Source organism: Microcaecilia unicolor, chromosome 1 (assembly GCF_901765095.1).
Source record: "Microcaecilia unicolor chromosome 1, aMicUni1.1, whole genome shotgun sequence".
Taxonomy (NCBI): domain Eukaryota; kingdom Metazoa; phylum Chordata; class Amphibia; order Gymnophiona; family Siphonopidae; genus Microcaecilia; species Microcaecilia unicolor.
This window is the reverse complement of record NC_044031.1, coordinates 620,009,003-620,029,941: the sequence shown is the minus strand read 5'-3', so window position 1 is coordinate 620,029,941 and position 20,939 is coordinate 620,009,003. Positions and strand designations below refer to the sequence as shown.

Sequence of the window (20,939 nt, the reverse complement as noted above, 5' to 3'; positions counted from 1 at the left end):
CTGACACCTAAATGGGATTTTCCACCTCCAACCTGATTAAATGGTTTTCTTTATCTTGCCCTTTCTTCAAGAAAGAACCTGGAGCAGTTCGTAAGTTGTATAAATACAAAATTAACAGTCCTTTTATATACTAACTTCTAAAAAGAAAATTGATAGGGAAGAAGTTTTCGCGTTTTGACTAACAGATTACCAAAGTTGATTACTTTGAACAAGAATTCCTTGTTCTTTTAACTCTATTTGAAAAATATTTTCTAATAGCTTATTGTGAATGTAGGTAATTAAGTGATATTTCTGAATAAGAACATTTATTTGTGTGCTGCTACATTCATGATACTCTTCTGTGCTAAAGAGTGGCATGGAGGGTGATTTTGATGTACAGATGCAATGCTCTGCTTTAAGGTGCAAAAGTTTTGTATCTTCTGTGAGTACTTTCCTTCTCCTGCAGAAGCAAGATTAAAAATAGGGCATTATATTTGTTTTTGTGAGCCAGCTTGGAAGTATTGTGGAGGCAGTGTTTCCAGCCTGGTGGTAACTGGAGAAGAGGGAGGAGAAAGTCTCTTCACCTGTTGGCAAACACCCAGTGGCTATGTTTAGGCTGCAGTTATATTGGGCTCTGGTTTGTGGCTGAGGACTGTCTCTGCACTGGCTGGGCTGGATGATGGGGAAGAGATTTATAAATAAGGGGGGAAAGTCAGAATGAAGATGTAGCCACTGTATAGGCTACTTTGGTTGAGCTGGAAGCCCAAAGGAGCAGGAGGAAATTGCTGGATTTAAAACAAACAAACAAACAACCTTCTAAGTAAGCTTTCCCATTTCTAAGAAGTATAAAAGACAGGACAGGGGCACATACCCCTTATGAAAAGCCAAAGTACCAGAGTTGCTAGTGCACTAATAGGAGGCTGAGTAAAATCATCTCTTACCTTGTAAACGACACTGATACATATTAAGGGACGCCAACTCCCCCTCAGATTGCTTAGTCTTTGATCCACTAAAATAATCTTCAGTGAACCAGGAGCATGAAAGAAACAGAAATTAAAGTAATGGTTAAGATCACTCTAAATGCTTTCTTTTTCCAGATTTCCCCAGCAATAGCAGTTCACATTCCCATCCTTTCTCATACAGTACCATGGTCCTCTAATCCCTTCCCATGCAATTCCATGTTATCTTCATGTCCCTCCTCCTTGTAATATCAGGTTGTTTTTTCCATCTCATTCCCCAGCAATCCTAGGTTACTTTCCCATCCCTTCTGTGCGTTGTCAGGACACCTTTCTATCACTTCCCTTACAATAACAGATCACATTCTTATCTCTTCCTGTCTAAGGCCAGATCACATTCCCATTCGTTTCCATGCAATGTCAAGTCACTCATCCCTTCTCCCTGGAGTCCCTGGTCACCTTCCTATTTCATGTTCCTGTAATATGAGATTATCCTCCTTTCTTTTGTGTTGTCTGGCAACCTTCACATGAAATGCCAGACCAGCTTCCTATCCCTTCTCCCTGTAGTGCCAGGCCACCATCCTATTCCTACCAAATGCAATGGCAGGATACTTTCTTAGTCCTTCCTCTGCCATTGACAGGCCACTCTTTTGTTCTTTTCCCCAACAAAGCTGAAATGTATTCCCATCTCGTCCCATTACATTCCAATACATTACACTTCAGTTTTCTTTATCTTGCCCTTTCTTCAAGAAAGAACCTGGAGTAGTTCATAGCATTGTATAAATACAAGATTAATATAAACACAGTAAAATTCCTATCCCACAAAAACTGCCTAAAAACCCTATCCCCCCAAAATTAATGTCCTAAAAATCAATAACGATACAATTCTACAGTGCAGAAATATATACTATTAACTAATAACAGCAAAATAAATAAATAAAAATGCACAACTATATTAAAAATCACTATAAACAAATCATAAAATTGAATAGTTCCTATAAATAAGGCTATCCTTATGTGTGGTGAATAAGGTAGATCACCACACCTTGTGAGGACCAGCACGCACAGAAAAAACATCATCAGCTATATGTCAGCCTGCGCAAAATATGCTGTCTGATTACATTTTCACTCCTCCCAGCAATGCCAGATCACTTTCCCATTCCTTTCTCCCTGGTGCCAGATCACTGTGCCATTCATTAACTTTACAGTTCACTGAAGGATTACATAATGTGACAAGCTAGTGAAGATGCTCTTCTCAGTGCTCTGTGACCTCCCCACCCTAGTTTTACCTATACAGTGATTAATTAATGCCCTCCTGACAATTGTGAGTATGGAAATAACCCCTAGGAGACACCTGGCAGTTGGTTCCATGGAGGGGCAGATGCCATATAAAATACAAAGGAAAGATGGGGAGAAAATCAACCCTTCGAAATTCAAGATGGCAGATGCACAGCCCTCCAGCGTTCACCACCACAAGGTGTAACATTGGAGGAGGCTTCCAGAGTGGTAAGCAATATGATGATGCTACTACTACTACTTATCATCTGGTCATTAAGCAAACAGATAAAATTTACAGTATGGAAACACATGTCTTGTGGAAAAACTTCCATTTCTTGGGACCAGTGGCATAGCTACAGGTGGGCCTGGGTGGGCTGGAGCCCACCCATCTTGGACTCAGGCCCACCCAAAATTGTGGCAGTTACTGTGGCTGACTGGGATCCCTAAACCTTGCCAACTTAAGATTTCCTCCTCCTTGGGCAGCCAGCACTCTTCCAAAGAGCATCCAGCAGGCAGCCCTTGCTTCGAGCTGACGCTGACATTGGCCCAGCTGGTGGGGTTTGGAGATCCTTACCATCTCAAGTATTTAATATTTTGGGTTGGCAGGTGGGTGAGTGGGAAAGGGTGGAGGTTAGAGCCGGGGAGAGGGGAAGACAAATTCCATGCCCATCCACCTTGGGCTCAGGCCCACCCAAAATTAGCCATCTGGCTATGCCCCTGCTTGGGACTCCCTGAAACCTTTCAAGAACTGGAACTGTGGGTCTTTTTGAACATGTGGCTGACTCTATTTTTGCAGCTGCCCAGTGGCCTGTATGCACTACTAATAGAGTGGGTGCACTTGAAATAGGCCTCTGCCATGAGGGAGGGACCCAGCTGAGAATAGTGGTTGCACGTTTCTTGAACTTTGTGCAGAAAGAAGCACTGTTAAAGGTAGTGCAGCAGCAAATGCGGGTGGGACACCAGGGGTAAAAAGTATTAAAACTCAGGCTTTTATGTGTGTTTGTTTAGTTCAGACTCTGAAATGTGGCCTCATTGGGTCATCATATTTCAAATATAGTCAAGTCCTGATTCTACATCTGGATTCAAATAATCTTTTTTTTGAACTTCTTTATTAGCATCATTGTTCCTCTCTAGGTTGTCACCACTCCTTTGTTCATTAGATTATCTACAAAGACATTCCCTCTAACTTTTGTACAAACATGGATAGTTTTTGGCATTGGTAATATGTACTTTTCCCCTTCTGGTATCCTAGGGAGGAAAGACGGTACCATCTATGGCCAGACTGCATAGATAGAGACCCATTAAGACCATGAAGTGTGTCAGTTGAGAGTTTATTCCTTCCCTGGGACACAGAGACTATATGAGTGAGAGTATGCAAGTTGGGGACAGGAGTGGGAAATACTGGCTATAACATGGAGGGAGGGAGTGCATGCATAATGTATGAAGACTGAGTGGAGATGGTGAGATAGAAGGGGGGAGTTTGAGGAGGATAGGGAAACAGGGAAGAGGGCAATCTTATATGTTTTGGGGAGAAGTGGAGTGGTGGAAGGGGCCAGGACATGGGAAGTATGATCATAGAGTACAGTTTTTCATAGGTATGGGGGAGGGCTGGGGAGGAGGAGGTTGGGGGGGGGGATGATGAAAGGAGAGGGAAGAAGGGTTGCTTTGACTTAGGTTGGACAACAAGGAGCTCAGGTGGGAGGGCAGAGCAGGGAGACTTGGTGTTTCCTGGGTAATGGATCAAAGGACATAATAGATGCATGCCTTGAACATGTTGCGGTGCAGTGAGCAAGAACAGGAACAATAACATATGCATAGTATTGTGGAATATTTTTGAGATAGGTACTCCAATCAGCAACATAACATATTGAAAACACTAAGGTATTATTAAGAAAGGAATGGAAAACAAAAATGAGGATGTTATAATGCCTTTGTAACGCTCCATGGTGCGACCGCACCTCGAATGTTGTGTTCAATTCTGGTCGCCGCATCTCAAAAAAGATATAGTGGAATTAGAAAAGGTGCAGAGAAGGGCGAAGAAAATGATAAAGGGGATGGGATGACTTCCCTATGAGGAAAGGCTAAAGCGGCTAGGGCTCTTCAACTTGGAGAAAAGGTGGCTGAGGGGAGATATGATAGAGGTCTATAAAATAATGAGTGGAGTTGACGGGTAGATGTGAAGCGTCTGTTTACGCTTTCCAAAAATACTAGGACTAGGGGGCATGCGATGAAGCTACAATGTAGTAAATTTAAAACGAATCTGAGAAAATGTTTCTTCACTTAAAGTGTAATTAAACTCTGGAATTCGTTGCCAGAGAATGTGGTAAAGGCGGTTAGCTTAGCGGAGTTTTAAAAAGGTTTGGACAGCTTCCTAAAGGAAAAGTCCATAGACCATTATTAAATGGACTTGGGGAAAATCCACTATTTCTGGGATAAGCAGTATAAAATGTTTTGTACATTTTTGGGATCTTGCCAGGTATTTGTGACCTGGATTGGCCACTGTTGGAAACAGGATGCTGGGCTCGATGGACCTTTGGTCTTTCCCAGTATGGCAATACTTATGTACTTATGACCAAGATTGCAATGCTTCAGGAGACCCATATGTCTGAGGTGGAACACGCAAAGTTGAAAAGATAGAAGCAGAGAGAGGTGTTCAATTTGGCTCCCAGGGATTGAAAAGCTGGAGCGGTTATCTTGATTCATAAAAGGGTGGGTTTAGTGGTGGAGAAAGTGCTAAGGAATTGTATTGGGACATTTCCTGTTGATTTTCAGCAAGGGAAGCCAACTATGCTAGGGAATGTCTATGCCCCTAATATGTATGATGCACCTTTTTTCTGAGAGTTGGAGAAAGGGATCTCGTCAGTGGATTGCTCTAATATGATTCCCATTCCCTTCGCATTCTTTCCTCTTGCTGTATACTAGTGTTATTGTTGTCTCCAGCAGTCTGAAGCATGGGCTATGAATGTTTTGCCTTGGTCTTTACTGAAGAAGATATGAAAGATCTATCTGTACCAGAAATGTTTTTTAAGAGTGATGAGGTGGAGGAAATAAATGAAGTCTCAGCGAACCTGGAAGATGTACTGAGCCAAATCGACAAATTAAAGATTAGTAAATCATCTGGACCAGATGGTGTACCCTCTCCTCCCACCCCCCACCCAAGTATTGAAGAACATGACATTTCTGATCTGTTGTTAGTGATCTGTAGCCTGTCATTAAAATCATTCATAGTACCTGAAAATTGGAAGGTGGCCTATGTAATGCTGATTTTTAAAAAGGGTTCCAGGGATCACTGGGGAAATTACAGGCCAGTAAAGCCTGATGTTAGTGCTGGGCAAAATAGTGGAAACTATTATAAAGAATAAAATTACTGAACATAGACAAACATGGTTTAATGGGACAGAGTCAACATGGATTCAGCCAAGGGAACTCTTGCCTCACCAATTTGTTTCATTTCTTTGAAGGCATGAATAAATATATGCATAAAGGTGAGCCAATTGATGTAGTATGTCTAGATTTTCAGAAAGCTTTCAACAAAGTCTCTCATGAGAGACTCCTGGGTAAATTAAAAAAAACTGTGGGATAGGAACTGGTTAATGGATAGAAAACGGAGAGTAGGGTTAAATGGCCATTTATCTCAGGGGAGGAGGGTGAACAGTGGTATGCCCCAAGGATCTATACTGGAACAAGTGCTAGTTAACATATTTATAAATGATCTAGAGACGGTAACAATGAGTGAGGTGATTAAATTTGCAGATGACACAAAACTATTCAAAGTTGTTAAAAGACATGCAGATTGTGAAAAATTGTAGGAAGACCTTAAGAAACTGGAAGACTGGGCATCCAAATGGCAGGTGAAATTTAATGTGGACAAATGCAAAGTGATGCACATTGGGAAAAATATTCCAACTCGTAATTACATGATGTTAGGTTTCACCTTAGGAGTAAGCATCCTAGAAAAAAATCTAGGTATCAACGTATTGTCTGCAATGAAATATTTCACCCAGGGAGGGGCATGGCCAAGATGGCAACATAACAGCGTGGTGGGTCTTATCACTCCTGTTATGTTGGAATTTTCTGGTTTTCTTCTACAGTAATGGCTCACACTAAGAGGAAGAGAATTCTTAAGACTGTTCCCTTTCTTGCTAGAACTTCCTCACCAGTTCAACAAACAGTGGACCGCTATTCCAGGAAACAACCCAAGAAGCTGTTGAGAGAAGTGGGCTCTGCTGTAAGTCTGGATGATGGAGTGTCCATTCTTCTGGAGCATGATGTATCTCTGTTCCCTCTGGCAGCCAACACTCCACATTGTCTGGCAGTTGTACAGACTCTGTCCGCAGAAACTCCAGGGGTGGATGTCACTAGACTGGACCCCTATTCTGAGGGGGATAGGGCCAGTGAATCAAGTGCTGAGAGAACTTTGGAGCCATGTTGGACTCATCGGCTCCCCTGTTGGTGACCCCTGGGCAGTATTTGGCGGGCCCTACAGAGACTTGATAACACAGTCTCAAATTCTACCCAAGAATTCTCTAATCTTGCTGGTGAAGTCGATTTACTATCTCAAAATATCGAAGAGTTAAGCAAGATCGTATGGAACAAGGAGATCCGGGAAATTATAGACCTGTGAGCCTGATGTCAGTGACGGGCAAAATGATAGAGACACAAAATTACAGAGCATATTCAAAAGCATGGATTAATGAGACAAATCCAACATAGATTTAGTGAAGGGAAATTTTGCCTCACCAATCCTATATAATAAAAACCAACCTCAACGTTCTGAAGCTGACTCTGTGATTTCAGTGAAGGGTTTGTAACCTCTGAAGCTCAGGCTCCATCTCTGTAAGCTCCGCCCTCGCGTCCAAACGTCATGACGTCAAGCACGTCTAAACGTCATGACGTCGAGGGCAGGTCAATCGCCATAAAAGAATCGCGCTTCAAAAAACAGAAACAAATGGAAGTCTAAACTCCCGATGGAGGAGTACCGGTGAGGCAACAACAAAAAAACAAAAAAAAAAGGGAAATGTAGCTCCGCCCGATGACGTCGAGGGCGGGGCGGTACACACAGCGGCGACGACAGAGGACTTGGAGGAGATCCCGGAACCCCCCTCGGTATTTCGGAATGGAAAGCCTGCCCGATCTCTTGCAATAACGCAAGCATGGAGGACGAGGAAGTCAGGGAAGGAAGACAGAAACGCTTAACAGAGGGAAAAGGAGGCGGGGAGGGGGTCCTCACACCAGAGAGATGGGGGTGGGGACCCTGAGAGAGGGGAGGGGCTCACACTCATTCACTCAGTAGAGGGAGGGAGGAAAAGGAGGGGGGGGAGGCCAATGGAAGGGAAAGGTAGGATGGGGAGGGAAGGGAGAAGGGGGAAAACCAGACTCTGACAAAAAAAACTGTATCTCTGAGAAAACTCTGTCTCTCTCACTCACTCTGTCCAACATACGCACTCGCACACAGTCATTCTGAAACATACACACTCACAGATACACAAGCACCCCATCTCAATCTCTATGTGACACACAATAGCACAGTCACTCTCTCTCTCACACAGTCACTCAAACATACACACTATGAGGAAAACCTGCCTAGCGCCTGTTTCATTTCTTTCCGAAACGGGCCTTTTATACTAGTCTATTATATTTCTTTGAAGGGGTGAACAAACGTGGATAAAGATGAGCCGGTCGATATTGTGTATCTAGATTTTCAAAAGGCATTTGAAATAGTACCTCATGAAAGACTCCAGAGGAAATTGGAGAGTCATGGGATAGGAGGTAGTGTCCTACTGTGGATTAAAAACTGGTTAAAAGATAGAAAACAGAGAGTAAGGTTAAATGGTCAGTATTCTCAATGGAGAAGGGTAGATAGTGGGGTTCTCCAGGGGTCTGTGCTGGGACCGCTGATTTTTTAACATATTTATAAATGATCTAAAGATGGGAGTAACTAGTGATGTAATTAAATTTGCTGACAACACAAAGTTATTCAAAGTTGTTAAATCGCAAGAGGACTGTGAAAAATTACAAGAGGACCTTACGAGACTGGGAGACTGGGCATCTAAATGGCAGATGACATTTAATGTGAGCAAGTGGAAAGTGATGCAAGTGGGAAATAGGAATCTGAATTATAGCTATGTAATGCAAGGTTCCACATTAGGAGTCACCGACCAGGAATGGGATCTAGGCGTCATCGTTGATAATACGTTGAAACCTTCTGCTCAGTGTGCGGCGGCGGCTAAGAAAGCAAATAGAATGTTAGACATTATTGGGAAAAGAATGGAAAACAGACATGAGGACGTTATAATGCATTTGTATCACTCCATGGTGCAACCACACCTTGAATATTGTGTTCAATTCTGTTCACCACTTCTCATAAAAGATATTGTGGAATTAGAGAAAGCTACAAAAATGATAAAGGGGATGGGATGACTTCCCTATGAGGAAAGGCTAAAGCGGCTAGGGCTCTTCAGCTTGAAGATGGCTGAGGGGAAATATGATAGAGATCTATAAAATAATGAGTGGAATGGAACGGGTAGATGAGAATTGCTTATTTACTCTTTCCAAAAATACTAGGACTAGGGGGTACACAATGAAGCTACAAAGTAGTAAAATTAAAATGAATCGAAGAAAAATTTTCTTCACTCAACATGTAATTAAACTATGGAATTTGTTGCCAGAGAATGTGGTAAAAGCATTTAGCTTAGCGGGGTTTTAAAAAGGTTTGGATAGCTTCCTAAAGGAAAAGTCCATAGACCATTATTAAAATGGACTTGGGGAAAATCCACTGCTTATTTCTAGGATAAGCAGCATAAAATGTACTGTACTTTTTTGGGATCTTGCCAGGTACTTGTGACTTGGATTGTCCACTGTTGGAAACAGGATGCTGGGCTTGATGGAACCTTCGGTCTGTCCTAGTATGGCAATACTTATGTACTTATGTAAGTATAGCAAACACAATTAGAGGTTAAAGAACTTAAAGAGATAATGGAGGAGTGGCCTAGTGGTTAGGGTGGTGGACTTTGGTTCTGAGGAACTGAGTTCAATTCCCACTTCAGGCACAGGCAGCTCCTTGTGACTCTGGGCAAGTCACTTAACCCTCCATTGCCCCAGGTACAAAGAAGTACCTGTATACAATATGTAAGCCACATTGAGCCTGCCATGAGTGGGAAAGCGCGGGGTACAAATGTACCAAAAAAATGGTAGCAATTGTTAAGGGGAAACCTATGATTCAACGTAAAATAAAACAAATTGAGAACTTTAACAAAAGATTAAACTTGTGTGTATTGAACTTTTCTAAATCTGTAGGTATAAATCCTGTTGATTACTTCAAGAAGTATTTAATTGAGATTCTTAAGTTTCCTTTTGAAGCAGTTCCTCCTTTTAATAAAATTTATTATTTATCAAATGCTACAAAAGCTTCAACAGGTGCCATGGAGGGGTTTCAAGCACAAATTCAAGAAGAAAACAATGAATTCAAAGATTTCTGTGCTGTTTTGGAGGGATTTACTATCAGTTGTTCAGGAGAGAGCTACATTGCTTATGTCATTTGTTTTTGAGAAGGATTTAAATGCTGTGACGAAAATTTAATGGTTGCAGTGGTGTAGGAAGGGGTGGGGCGGTCCGCCCCGGGTGCACGCCGCTGGGGGGTGTCGGCACCTCGCTGGTTCCTTGCTCTCTCTGCCCCGGAACAGGTTACTTCCTGTTCCGGGGCAGAGAGAGCAAGGAACCAGTGAGGCGCCGACACCCCCCCAGCGGCGTGCACTCGGCGGATTGGCCCTCCTGCCCGCCCCTAACCGCCTTCCAGGTATGTTCTCGCGGGCGGGGGGTGTTGCGCTACAGAGAGGGGAGGGTGCATCGCGCTGCACTCGGGGGGGGGGGGGGGGTGCGCGCAGCGGCGACCCGCCCCGGGTGTCAGCTGCCCTCGCGACGCCAAAGCTCTTTGAGCAGGGACTATCTTTCTTCTATGTTTGTGCAGCGCTGCGTATGCCTTGTAGCGCTATAGAAATGCTAAATAGTAGTAGTAGTAGTAGCACTGAATGGTTGTCTCAGCATTTACCGCCAGCTGATTTTTACTGCGAGCTAAAAATGCTAGCATGGCTTTGTAAAAGTCCCTCTGAGTCACTACTGATGGAAAGGATAATGGAGTATCTTTAACCCAACAAGTTGCATGATCTCTGCAGGGCTTTACCAGAGAAAAATTACATTAAACATAATCTGCTTAATGTGTTTAACTGGGTAACCAAAGAGTTAGATCAGGGGTAACCAATGGATGTAATGGAAGATATTCAAATATCTCCTCAAGTTCTACAGCTAGGTCAGGTTTTCAGGATTTCCACAATAAATATGCATGATGTGGAGTGGCATTTTCGAATGGGACGTCCTCGCAAAACGTCCCCATCCAGAGGCGGGGAAATCCGTATTTTCAAAACAAGATCGAGGTCCATCTTTTGTTTCGATAATACGGTCAGGGACGCCCAAATCCTGAAATTTGGTCATCCTTAGAGATGGTCGTCCCTAGACTTGGTAGTTTCTGATTTTCGGCGATAATTGAAACCAAGACTGTCCATCTCAGAAACGACCAAATGTAAGCCATTTGGTTGTGGGAGGAGCCAGTATTTGTAGTGCACTGGTCCCCCTGACATGCCAGGGGGCACTGCAGTGAACTTCATAAATTGCTCCCAGGAACATAGCTCCCTTACCTTGTGTGCTGAGCACCCCCCCCCCCTAAAACCCACTACACAAAACTGTACACCTTATGGGTGAAGGGGGGCACCTAGATGTGGGTACAGTGGGTTTGTGGTGGGTTTTGGAGGGCTCGCTGTTTCCTCCACAAATGTAACGTGGGGGGGTGGGGGGATGGGCCTGGGTCCGCCTGCCTGAAGTGCACTGCATCCACTAAAACTGCTCCATGGACCTGCATACTGCTGTGATGGACCTGAGTATGACATCTGAAGCTGGCATAGAGGCTGGCACAACATATTCTGAAATATGTTTTTTTTTAGGGTGGGGGAGGGGGTTAGTGACCACTGGGGGAGTAAGGAGAGGTGATCCCCGATTTTCTCTGGTGGTCATCTGGTCAGTTTGGGCACCTTTCTGTGCCTTGGTCGTAAGAAAAACACAACCAGGTAAAGTCGTCCAATTGTTCATCGAGGACGTTCTTGTTTCTTTTGATTATGGGTCGAGGATGTCCTAGTGTTAGGCACGCACAAGTCCCGCCTTTGCTACACATCCGATACGCCCCCTTGAACTTTGGCTGATCCTGCGACGGAAAGCAGTTGGGGACGTCCAAAATCAGCTTTTGATTATACCAATTTCGATTACCCTGTGCAGGGCCGTGCCTAGGGTCTCTGGCGCCCCCCTGCAGACTATCAGTTGGCGCCCCCCCCCCCCCCCCCCCCCCGGTGAAAATGATCGCTCACCACTTGCCACACTGACAGGAACTGTCAGCAATATTCTTAGAAACAAATTGCTATACATTGCAAAATAAGATAGCAGATGTAAATTCTCAAAGTGGACATATTCCAAACGCTAAAATGAAAATAAAATGATTTTTTTTTACCTTTGTTGTCTGGTGACTTTCTTTTCTGATCATGCTGGCCCAGTATCTGAGTCTGCTGCTATCTGTCCTCTTAACTCCATTTCCAGGGCTTCCTTTCCATTTATTTCTTTACTTTCCTCCTTTCTTCTTCATTTCTTGCTCTATATCCATTTCCAGCAATTTCTTCTCTCTCCCTGGGTCCTGCCCTCCCATCCATGTCCATTCTTGTCCCTCTCTGCCCTTCCCTCCTCCATCCATAGCCAGCAATCCTCCTCTCTCCCCTCCCCTCCATTTCCAGCAATTTGTCCTCTCCCTGGGCCCCCATGTCCATCCTTGTCCCTCTCTGCCCTTCCCTCCTCCATCCATAGCCAGCAATCCTCCTCTCTCCCCTCCATTTCCAGCAATTTGTCCTCTCCCTGGGCCCCCATGTCCATCCTTGTCCCTCTCTGCCCTTCCCTCCTCCATCCATAGCCAGCAATCCTCCTCTCTCCCCTCCCCTCCATTTCCAGCAAATTGTCCTCTCCCTGGGCCCCCATGTCCATCCTTGTCCCTCTCTGCGCTTCCCTCCTCCTCCATCCATAGCCAGCAATCCTCCTCCCCTCCATTTCCAGCAATTTGTCCTCTCCCTGGGCCCCCATGTCCATCCTTGTCCCTCTCTGCCCTTCCCTCCTTCTCTATCCATAGCCAGCAATCCTCCTCCCCTCCATTTCCAGCAATTTGTCCTCTCCCTGGGCCCCCATGTCCATCCTTGTCCCTCTCTGCCCTTCCCTCCTCCATCCATAGCCAGCAATCCTCCTCTCTCCCCTCCCCTCCATTTCCAGCAATTTGTCCTCTCCCTGGGCCCCCATGTCAATCCTTGTCTCTCTCTGCGCTTCCCTCCTCCTCCATCCATAGCCAGCAATCCTCCTCCCCTCCATTTCCAGCAATTTGTCCTCTCCCTGGGCCCCCATGTCCATCCTTGTCCCTCTCTGCCCTTCCCTCCTCCATCCATAGCCAGCAATCCTCCTCTCTCCCCTCCACTCCATTTCCAGCAATTTGTCCTCTCCCTGGGCCCCCATGTCAATCCTTGTCTCTCTCTGCGCTTCCCCCCTCCTCCATCCATAGCCAGCAATCCTCCTCCTCCATTTCCAGCAATTTGTCCTCTCCCTGGGCCCCCATGTCCATCCTTGTCCCTCTCTGCCCTTCCCTCCTCCATCCATTGCCAGCAATCCTCCTCTCTCCCCTCCCCTCCATTTCCAGCAAATTGTACTCTCCCTGGGCCCCATGTCCATCCTTGTCCCTCTCTGCCCTTCCCTGCTGCATCCATAGCTAGCAATCCTCCTCTCTCCCCTCCCCTTTCAGCAATTTGTCCTCTCCCTGGGCCCTGCTGCTGCCCTCCCATCCATGCCCTCCCATCCATGCCTGTCAGCAATTCTCTCCCCTGCTCTGCCCTCTCCCCTCCTGTCCAATGATTTCTTCTCTCTCCCTGCCCTGCATCCATACATCGCCAACAATGCTCCTCTCCCCTACATGTGGCAGGCTGCAGCGTTTTTGCAAGGCAGCTCTGGCTCTCCCTCCTGCCTTCCTTGGTTCCCTCTCTGGCTCCCCGATCAGCAGCCCCCCCCCCCCCGCGTGTTTTAACCTTTACGCGATGTCAATCAATGAAGAACGCACACCAGACTCGTTTCCAGCTTCTCTCTTCACACAGTATCCCGCCTTCAGCGTCAGCGATGATGCATTTCCTGTTCCCGCGAGGGCGGGATACTGTGTGAAGAGAGAAGCTGGAAACGAGTCTGGTGTGCGTTCTTCATTGATTGACATCGCGTAAAGGTTAAAACACGCGGGGGGGGGGGGGCTGCTGATCGGGGAGCCAGAGCGGGAACTAAGGAAGGAAGGAGGGAGAGCCCGAGCTGCCTCGCAAAAGCGCTACGCTTGTGAGGGCAGCAGGGACGTCCGAAGTCCACGATTGGGCTGGGGCGCCGGGGCGAGGGTAAGCACCGCGGCGGCGCCCTCCAGAGGTGGGCGCCCCCCTGCGGCGCTTACCTCGCTTACCGCATCGGCACGGCCCTGACCCTGTGAGAAGGACGTCCATCTTCCAATTTATAAGATGAGCATTCGAAAATGAGCCCAATAGTTAATTAGTTGGCTATAAATGTGTGAATAAATGGAAGTAGTACATGCAAATTATCTCATGCATATTCATTGTGGATATTCTGAAAACCTTACCTACCTGTGGCACTCAAGGACTGGAATTGCCTATCCTTTGCTAATGCACAGAAAGCTTGCACATTAGGAAGTAACTCTTCATATATGGAACTGCCTCCCCAGTGGAATTAATAAAATGTGAAAATTCAAGAAAGCTTGGGATAAGGAAAGAAGACTCTTGGATGTAAAAGTAAAGCCTGAGATTGACTAGTCTCTGTGGTATTACATCACGAATGGGCAGATGGGCCTTGGAGTTCTTAAATGTAGTCAGCTTTTGTGTTTCTATGTTAAAAGAAAATACTTCACACAAGGCATAATTAACTTGTTGTCCTCATTACTATTGTAATTAACCATTTTAGTGCCTACAAACCTCAACTATTTACTAATAATGCAAAATACAGCAGTGAAAGTGTAAACAAATAAGGGGGTAATGGTGAGCTGGTTGATAAAGAGGGGCATTTTCGATATGACATTTAAATCTGACTTTGGATATTTTGCTCAAAACGTCCAAAAATCAAGTAGCAAACATGACCATTTTCAAACTGGCAAAGGTCTATCTTTTTTTATTTTTTAAATGGCCCATTTCCTATACTTTGTGCTCAGTGCGTCTATCTTTTTGTACCATTTTCAGCATGTGATTGAGGAGATTAGAGGGGGTATAGTTTGAGTGAGATCAGAGTGGGTGTGGAAGGTTGGGAGAGTGTGAGGGAACTGGAGATGCTTTCTGGGGTATGAGAAGAGTTCACCAATCAAAACATTTAAAAAAACATGCAAAGATGTATAGCTAATTATAATTGTACTTAAAGTTTTGAATATTCTAAATTTTCTAAGTTAGGTTATTACAAAAAAAGAGGGGAAAAGCCTTAGAGCCCCATCTGAGATGATATATTTAATCTCAAGACTAGAAATGGGCAGTTACCTCATTGGCTCAAAAAAAAACTCTAAAAAGTCCAAAACATCTAATAAAGTTCTTAAAATTCTTCAGATCAGATTGAGATAAGTTTTGAAATACTTTATTGCTGGTTTCAAGAATTTTAAGAACTTTGAAAACTTTCTAAATGTTTTTTGAGCCGATAAGCTAACTGCCCTTTCTAGTCTTGAGATTAAATATATAATCTTAGATAGAGCTCTGAGGCTTTTTGCCTCTTATTTGTAATAATATAAGAACTTAGAAAATTTAGAAAGTTAGAAAATGTAAAGTACAATTATAATTATGTATAGATGTTGCATGTTTTGTGAAACTTTTGATTGGTGAATTAATTCTGTTTCACAGTTCTTTTTTGTGGAGTGTGTGAGAAGAGTTCACCCTATCCCACCATCCATCCTGTATTCCTCTTTCTCCACACTGATGGGTGACATCACCAATGGAGCCCTGAAGCAGAGATTCTCCTCAGCATTCCACTTCCAAAAACCTTTAGAAGTGAGCAGCCATGCATGTGCCTTCCTACCCAATGTCACTGTATGGGACCAGTCTAAATAGTAGTAGTAGTAGTAGCAGAGAAGTCACATCTCCTGATCTCCCCTCAGCTCATGCCTCCTTGCAGTTTGTCACAATTCATGACTCTACTTCGCAGTGTTCAGTTGTATAAATTGTGGGGCCAGTCTCTTCTATATTAGTGTCCCGGTTAGGTTTTTCAGCAATTTTTAAGTTTTCTTTTCTATTTCTTTTTTTGCCATGGCTCACACGGCCCCTTTAGACCTCGTGCCAGTGGCGTAGCCAGACCTGACATTTTGGGTGGGCCCAGAGCTAATATGGGTGGGCACTATGTATATATAGAGTAGAGTTTCTTGGGATACTCCTAAATAATGCCGTAGAGTGTACTTGATAATGGATTTCTAAATAAATAATCTGCCCATCTGTCCTGCATCAACATAACCACATAAATACTCGGAGCCTATGTTGCAAACCTTAACACCACCAATTCTGAACACACAAATACCAATAACAGCGCCTTTAAAAAGGCAGCAGTGAATATACACAACACCAATGTGTGTCCTACTGGAAAAGCCAGACAAGTCAGACTGATATAGATACCCACACAAGCCACATGCCAGAAGAATCTCTCACATGCAGAACACAGATCAACATTCATCAATTACAGCATAAAGGACCAAAACTTTTAAATTGTCCTGTAGCCCAGCGTCAGCCCTGCCCTTCCCTACCCCTCATCCATCCCTGTAGCATGGCATCAGCTCTACCTTTCCCTTCCTACCACCCCATCTACACCTATAGTTCGGAATCAGCCCTAACTCTCCCTTCCTACCTCCCATCCACCCCATAGCCCAGCATCAGCCCTTCCCTTCTCTACCCTACCCTCCATCCCTCACTGTAGCCTACTGTTATAGCCCTATCCTACCCCCTACCCATCCCCCCATAGTCTGTCATCTCCCCCACCCTGAGGCACATCAGCATTAAATATAAAACCTTTTGCTTTTTAATGTCCTGGGCACAGCAGAGCCCCCACCCACATTAAATATAAAGTTTTTTTTAAATAATTTTAACCTGGGCACTGCAGAGACCATCACCACCCAAAAACCCTCCAAAATGAGAGGAATAGACAACTTTTTAAAAATTAAACTGGGCACTATTAACATTTATTGTTGGTAAATTTCTGGGTGGGGATGGGTTCCTCATTGCCTAGGGCAAAACAGATATATTTAATGATTAAAATATACCTTTTTTGCCCTAGGCAGTGAAGAACCCACCCCCATCCAGAAGCCCACCACCACCAGCCAACATTTTGAATACAAAAATTATATGACATTAAAAAAAATGTATTTAAATTTTAATACCTGATGTGCTGTGTAGCTGCTTGCAGTTGCACATAACATAGTAACATAGTAGATGACGGCAGAAAAAGACCTGCATGGTCCATCCAGTCTGCCCAACAAGATAAACTCATGTGTGCTACTTTTTGTGTATACCTTACCTTGATTTGTACCTGTCCTCTTCAGGGCACAGACCGTATAAGTCTGCCCAGCACTATCCCCGCCTCCCAACCACCAGTCCCGCCTCCCACCATCGGCTCTGGCACATGTACTACTTCTGATTTGATTACCACCAATTTAACATTAATGTAACCTACTAGTATAGGTAAATAAGAACCAGATGCAGTTTGAGTGGGTGTGATTTTAATTAGATGACATTCATGTTGAAGCACTTTTAACATAGTTATTTTTGTAATAAGATGAATTGTGAAAACTGGACAACCAATTAAAGGACAATGAAAGTGTTGCCTAGATGTATAAATCACTGGGAGATAACAGTATTTCTCGAGTGCATTTAATTGGAGACTCACCAAGCATGATAGAAGAAATAAGAATGGAAGCCATCTAACTAAAAGAAATTCCATTATGGACTAGTTAGAATTGGATAAGACGAGAAAGGAAAGAGAAAGGGGATCGGACTTGATATACCACCTTTCTGTGGTTACAATCAAAGCGGTTTACATATTATATACAGGTACAGGGCAATGGAGGGTTAAGTGACTTGCCCAGAGACACAAACTTTGATGGATTAAGATCCAAAAGACACTATGATAATAGTAAGAAGAAAAGGAGAAAAGTTACTGACTAAAGTGACAGACTAACCAAACTAGAATTATGTGTGACATCACTCTAAAGTAACATGATTGGATAATTACAGCAACCTGTTAATATGAAATATTACTACAATGAAGCTTGGTCATAAACATGAGTTTGTGGAAGTTTACCAACAGCTATAAAGGCCTTTACCTGCACACTTGAAGTTCTGAGAATCCAGTCCTTTTCCTGTGGGTATGTGGATCAAGCACTGTAACAAAGAACTGTCTTCCCTCACCACAACCTGTGAATTCCTGCCCCAGTCCCTATTCAATGGCTCATCGGCTGCTTCTAACTAAGATGTCAGGGCCCCTCGAATAAGCTCCCGCCAGGCCTTGGCTTCCTTGGCACTCTCAGCCTGTAGTCGCAATGAGGTCTTTGAGGTTATAACTCTGAAGAAAGCAGGGCCTCCAAGGCTGGCATCTGGAAGGATGTCTCGAATTATGTCAATTCCATAGACCTGGCACTGGGTCTTTGTGCAGTCTGTCACCACAAAACACTTCAAAGCCTCCAAGGACAAAGAGAAAATGAAGCGGCTCCAGCTCCGATCCACTCTCATGTACAGAACAGATTCCTTCAATGCATCCTGTTCCACAGACAGCCCTGATGGCCAGTCGAACACAAGTGGAGAACCAGCTGGATTCATGGTGTTACTGTCAGATTCTGGGGACTTCAGGACTTCCCAGGTCTCTTCCTGCTCGGGGCGACATTTCTGCAGCACCACCTCTAGTCTGTCCACCCAGTCCTCAGCTTCATCCTGGGATGATGCCCGTAGGTACAGCTTCTTGTTTGGGAGAAAGAGTTCAAAGCGGCCATCGGCATGTGCCGGCCCTACTGCCTCACACCGGAGCAGGGAGCAGTTCTCAGTGCAGGTTCGGTCTTCAGCATTTAGGAAAAGGTGAAACTCAAAGGGTGAGCGCTCACAGTAGAATTCCTTCCAGATCCCCATGGCCCTACGACGTTCCAAATTACCCAACTTCAAGAGTCCCCAGAAGGGGTTTGAGAGCCCTATTTGCCTGCACTGCGAGTCGCGAGAACGAGGCTGAGGCAGCGCGCACGGCCATGGCGTAGGATAGAAGGCAGCGCTGGCCGAGGAGGAGGAGGACCGGCCGTTAAGAGCTGCTGAGACTGGCAAAACACAGGTGGGTGGGACGTCAGCTGAGCAGGTTGCCACCGCGACGGCAGAAACTAAGGCTGTGGCCCGTTCAGCTGCTGCTTTGCTATGTACTTTTCGCTGGCGCAAAACTGGGTGGGCCTGAGCTGAGATTGGGTGGACCCAGGCCCACCCGTAGCTATGCCCCTGCCTCGTGCATCCTGGTCGGGATTACATTTGTGTCATCATTGAATCATTTGATTTCACCTTAGCTATTTTTACAACTATGTCCCAGAAACTCCCAATGGTTTTAAAAAGTGTTCCAGGACCATGTCTCTTGCAGGCACACATAACTGGTGCCTGCAGTGTCAGGGGCCCATCCAGATGTCAAGGGAAAGTATTAGAGGTCACGGGAAGCAGCACAAATACTTTTTGGCACTGAGAAGTCTGATCTATCAATTTTGGCACTGAGGCATCAGTACCAACTTATGAAGCTGTACTGGACACTGGGGATATTTCCTCATGGAGGAGGTCAGCCCAGAGCTGGGTTATTGGATAACAAACTCCCCTCCTAAGAATGCTGTGACAGTACCCTTGCACAGGATCCTTTAGTCTGTGCAGATGAAACAATGGGAGACGTCCCTCTCTGTGCAGCATTTTCACAAGAAGGCTAACTCTATACAAAGGCTCTAGCTTTCTCACCATTCCATGGTGGTTGAATTCACCCTCAAGAGAGCCAAGAGTTCCAAGACTCACTCTGGTGCCTCCAGGGAGGGAGGCTAGGACATTGGAGTCTTTTGGGAGGAAAGCGTTTAAGAATGTTATATGTGCTTCCTGCATGCGTTCTTATCAGCACTTGTGGAACTTAGTGCACAATGTGGCAGAGAAGGCTGCAGAACTCCATCAGCTATTTGCCAAGCAGCAAGAGTGTAGAAAGCACATGTCTCTGATGCTTTCGATGTGACATTCAGGGCCTCCACAATGAGTATTGGGATGTGCAGACTTGTCTGGCTATGAGGCATATTTTCAAAGCACTTAGCCTCCCAAAGTTCCATAGAAACCTATGGAACTTAGGCTCCCAAAGTGCTTTGAAAATATGCCTCAATGTGTCTCAGATCTAGAACCAGCAGTTCAGGAGAAGCTGGCAAACATGCCAGGAAGACAACCTTTTGGTGACAAGGTGAAAGAGGTTGCTTATCTCATAAAGAAATATTGAATGCCTATGAACAGGATGAGGTTGAACGTACAGAACAAGGAAATTATGCCTGCTAGAAGACAGAGGGCTGACAAAATCGGTGGTGGTTGGTTGTTTTGCCTGTGAAACGTTGCCTGAGAATGTTGGGAGTGGTGTTGGATTGTAGGCTTAGTGTATAAGAGCAGGGCTCAGCGGTTATTTAATTGTCTTTTTTCCATCTTAATTTATTCAGATGCTGTAGACTAATGTTGTCTCTATGTGATTTTAGACAAGTTGTACAATTTATGGTTTTAACAAGAATTGATTATTGTAATGCCCTGTTTTGGGGAATTGCAACAGTGGCTGAAATAATTACATTGACTTCCAGTGCATTTTCAGGTTGAGCATACAGTTTTGACACTGCTGCATCAAACAGTGTACAAGCAGACACTGGGGCACTTATCCCAAGTGATATTGTAATATCATCCGCGACAATGTCTAGATCCGAGGAGGGTATGCGTTGTCTACTGAAAAATTTGTTGTGATGTACTATGCTGATACAAGGGCAATGGCCTTTTCTATACCTGGCCCTTATTTGTGGAATAAGTTGCCAGGGAATTTATTTACATTTGTGCAGTAGAGAATGATAGTTTAAGAAATTATTGAAGATACTTATTTGGACATGCATTTTTTGTAGGTTGATTATGTCCTATTTTGAGGGACAAGAGTAAGATTGTACAGAATTATTAATGTGGGGGAGCAGCTGTGTTTTGTTGTTTTTGTTGGTGAGTGTTATGTCAGAATCCACTTAGGTTTTAGACAGAATATAAGTGGAATATATAAAAGAAATAAAAATAAACATACTGATACCATCAAATCATTGTCCTGACCCGCTCCTGGCTCATCCTCCTCTTCTAGGAGGTATTCTGGCAGAGGGCAAAGGAGAGCCTATTACTCTCAAAGGCAGAGACTGCCTCCACTCTCTCATCCATCCCAGGCTTCCCAGAGTTCTCACCCCCGTCCACAGCAGTAGAGGGCTCAAAAGTCCCCAGTCAAAGCAAGGGACGAGCTTTGACTGGCTGTAGAAGAGTTTAGCCTTAATCAAAGCATCCATCCTAAATGACCTACAAGTAGGAGGGAGGCTGAATTTTTTCCAAGAAGGGT

General features: G+C 44.6%; 1 protein-coding gene across 1 annotated transcript in view; it reads right to left on the bottom strand.

Moving 5' to 3' along the window:
* LOC115460481 (speriolin-like) overlaps window positions 1-20,939 on the bottom strand; it is a 311,675-nt gene that overhangs the window by 117,464 nt on the left and 173,272 nt on the right. Inside the window, exon 8 of the mRNA XM_030190246.1 lies at window positions 921-998. Within this exon, the coding sequence (XP_030046106.1) occupies window positions 921-998 (78 nt within the window). The remainder of the gene's footprint in view (window positions 1-920; window positions 999-20,939) is intronic.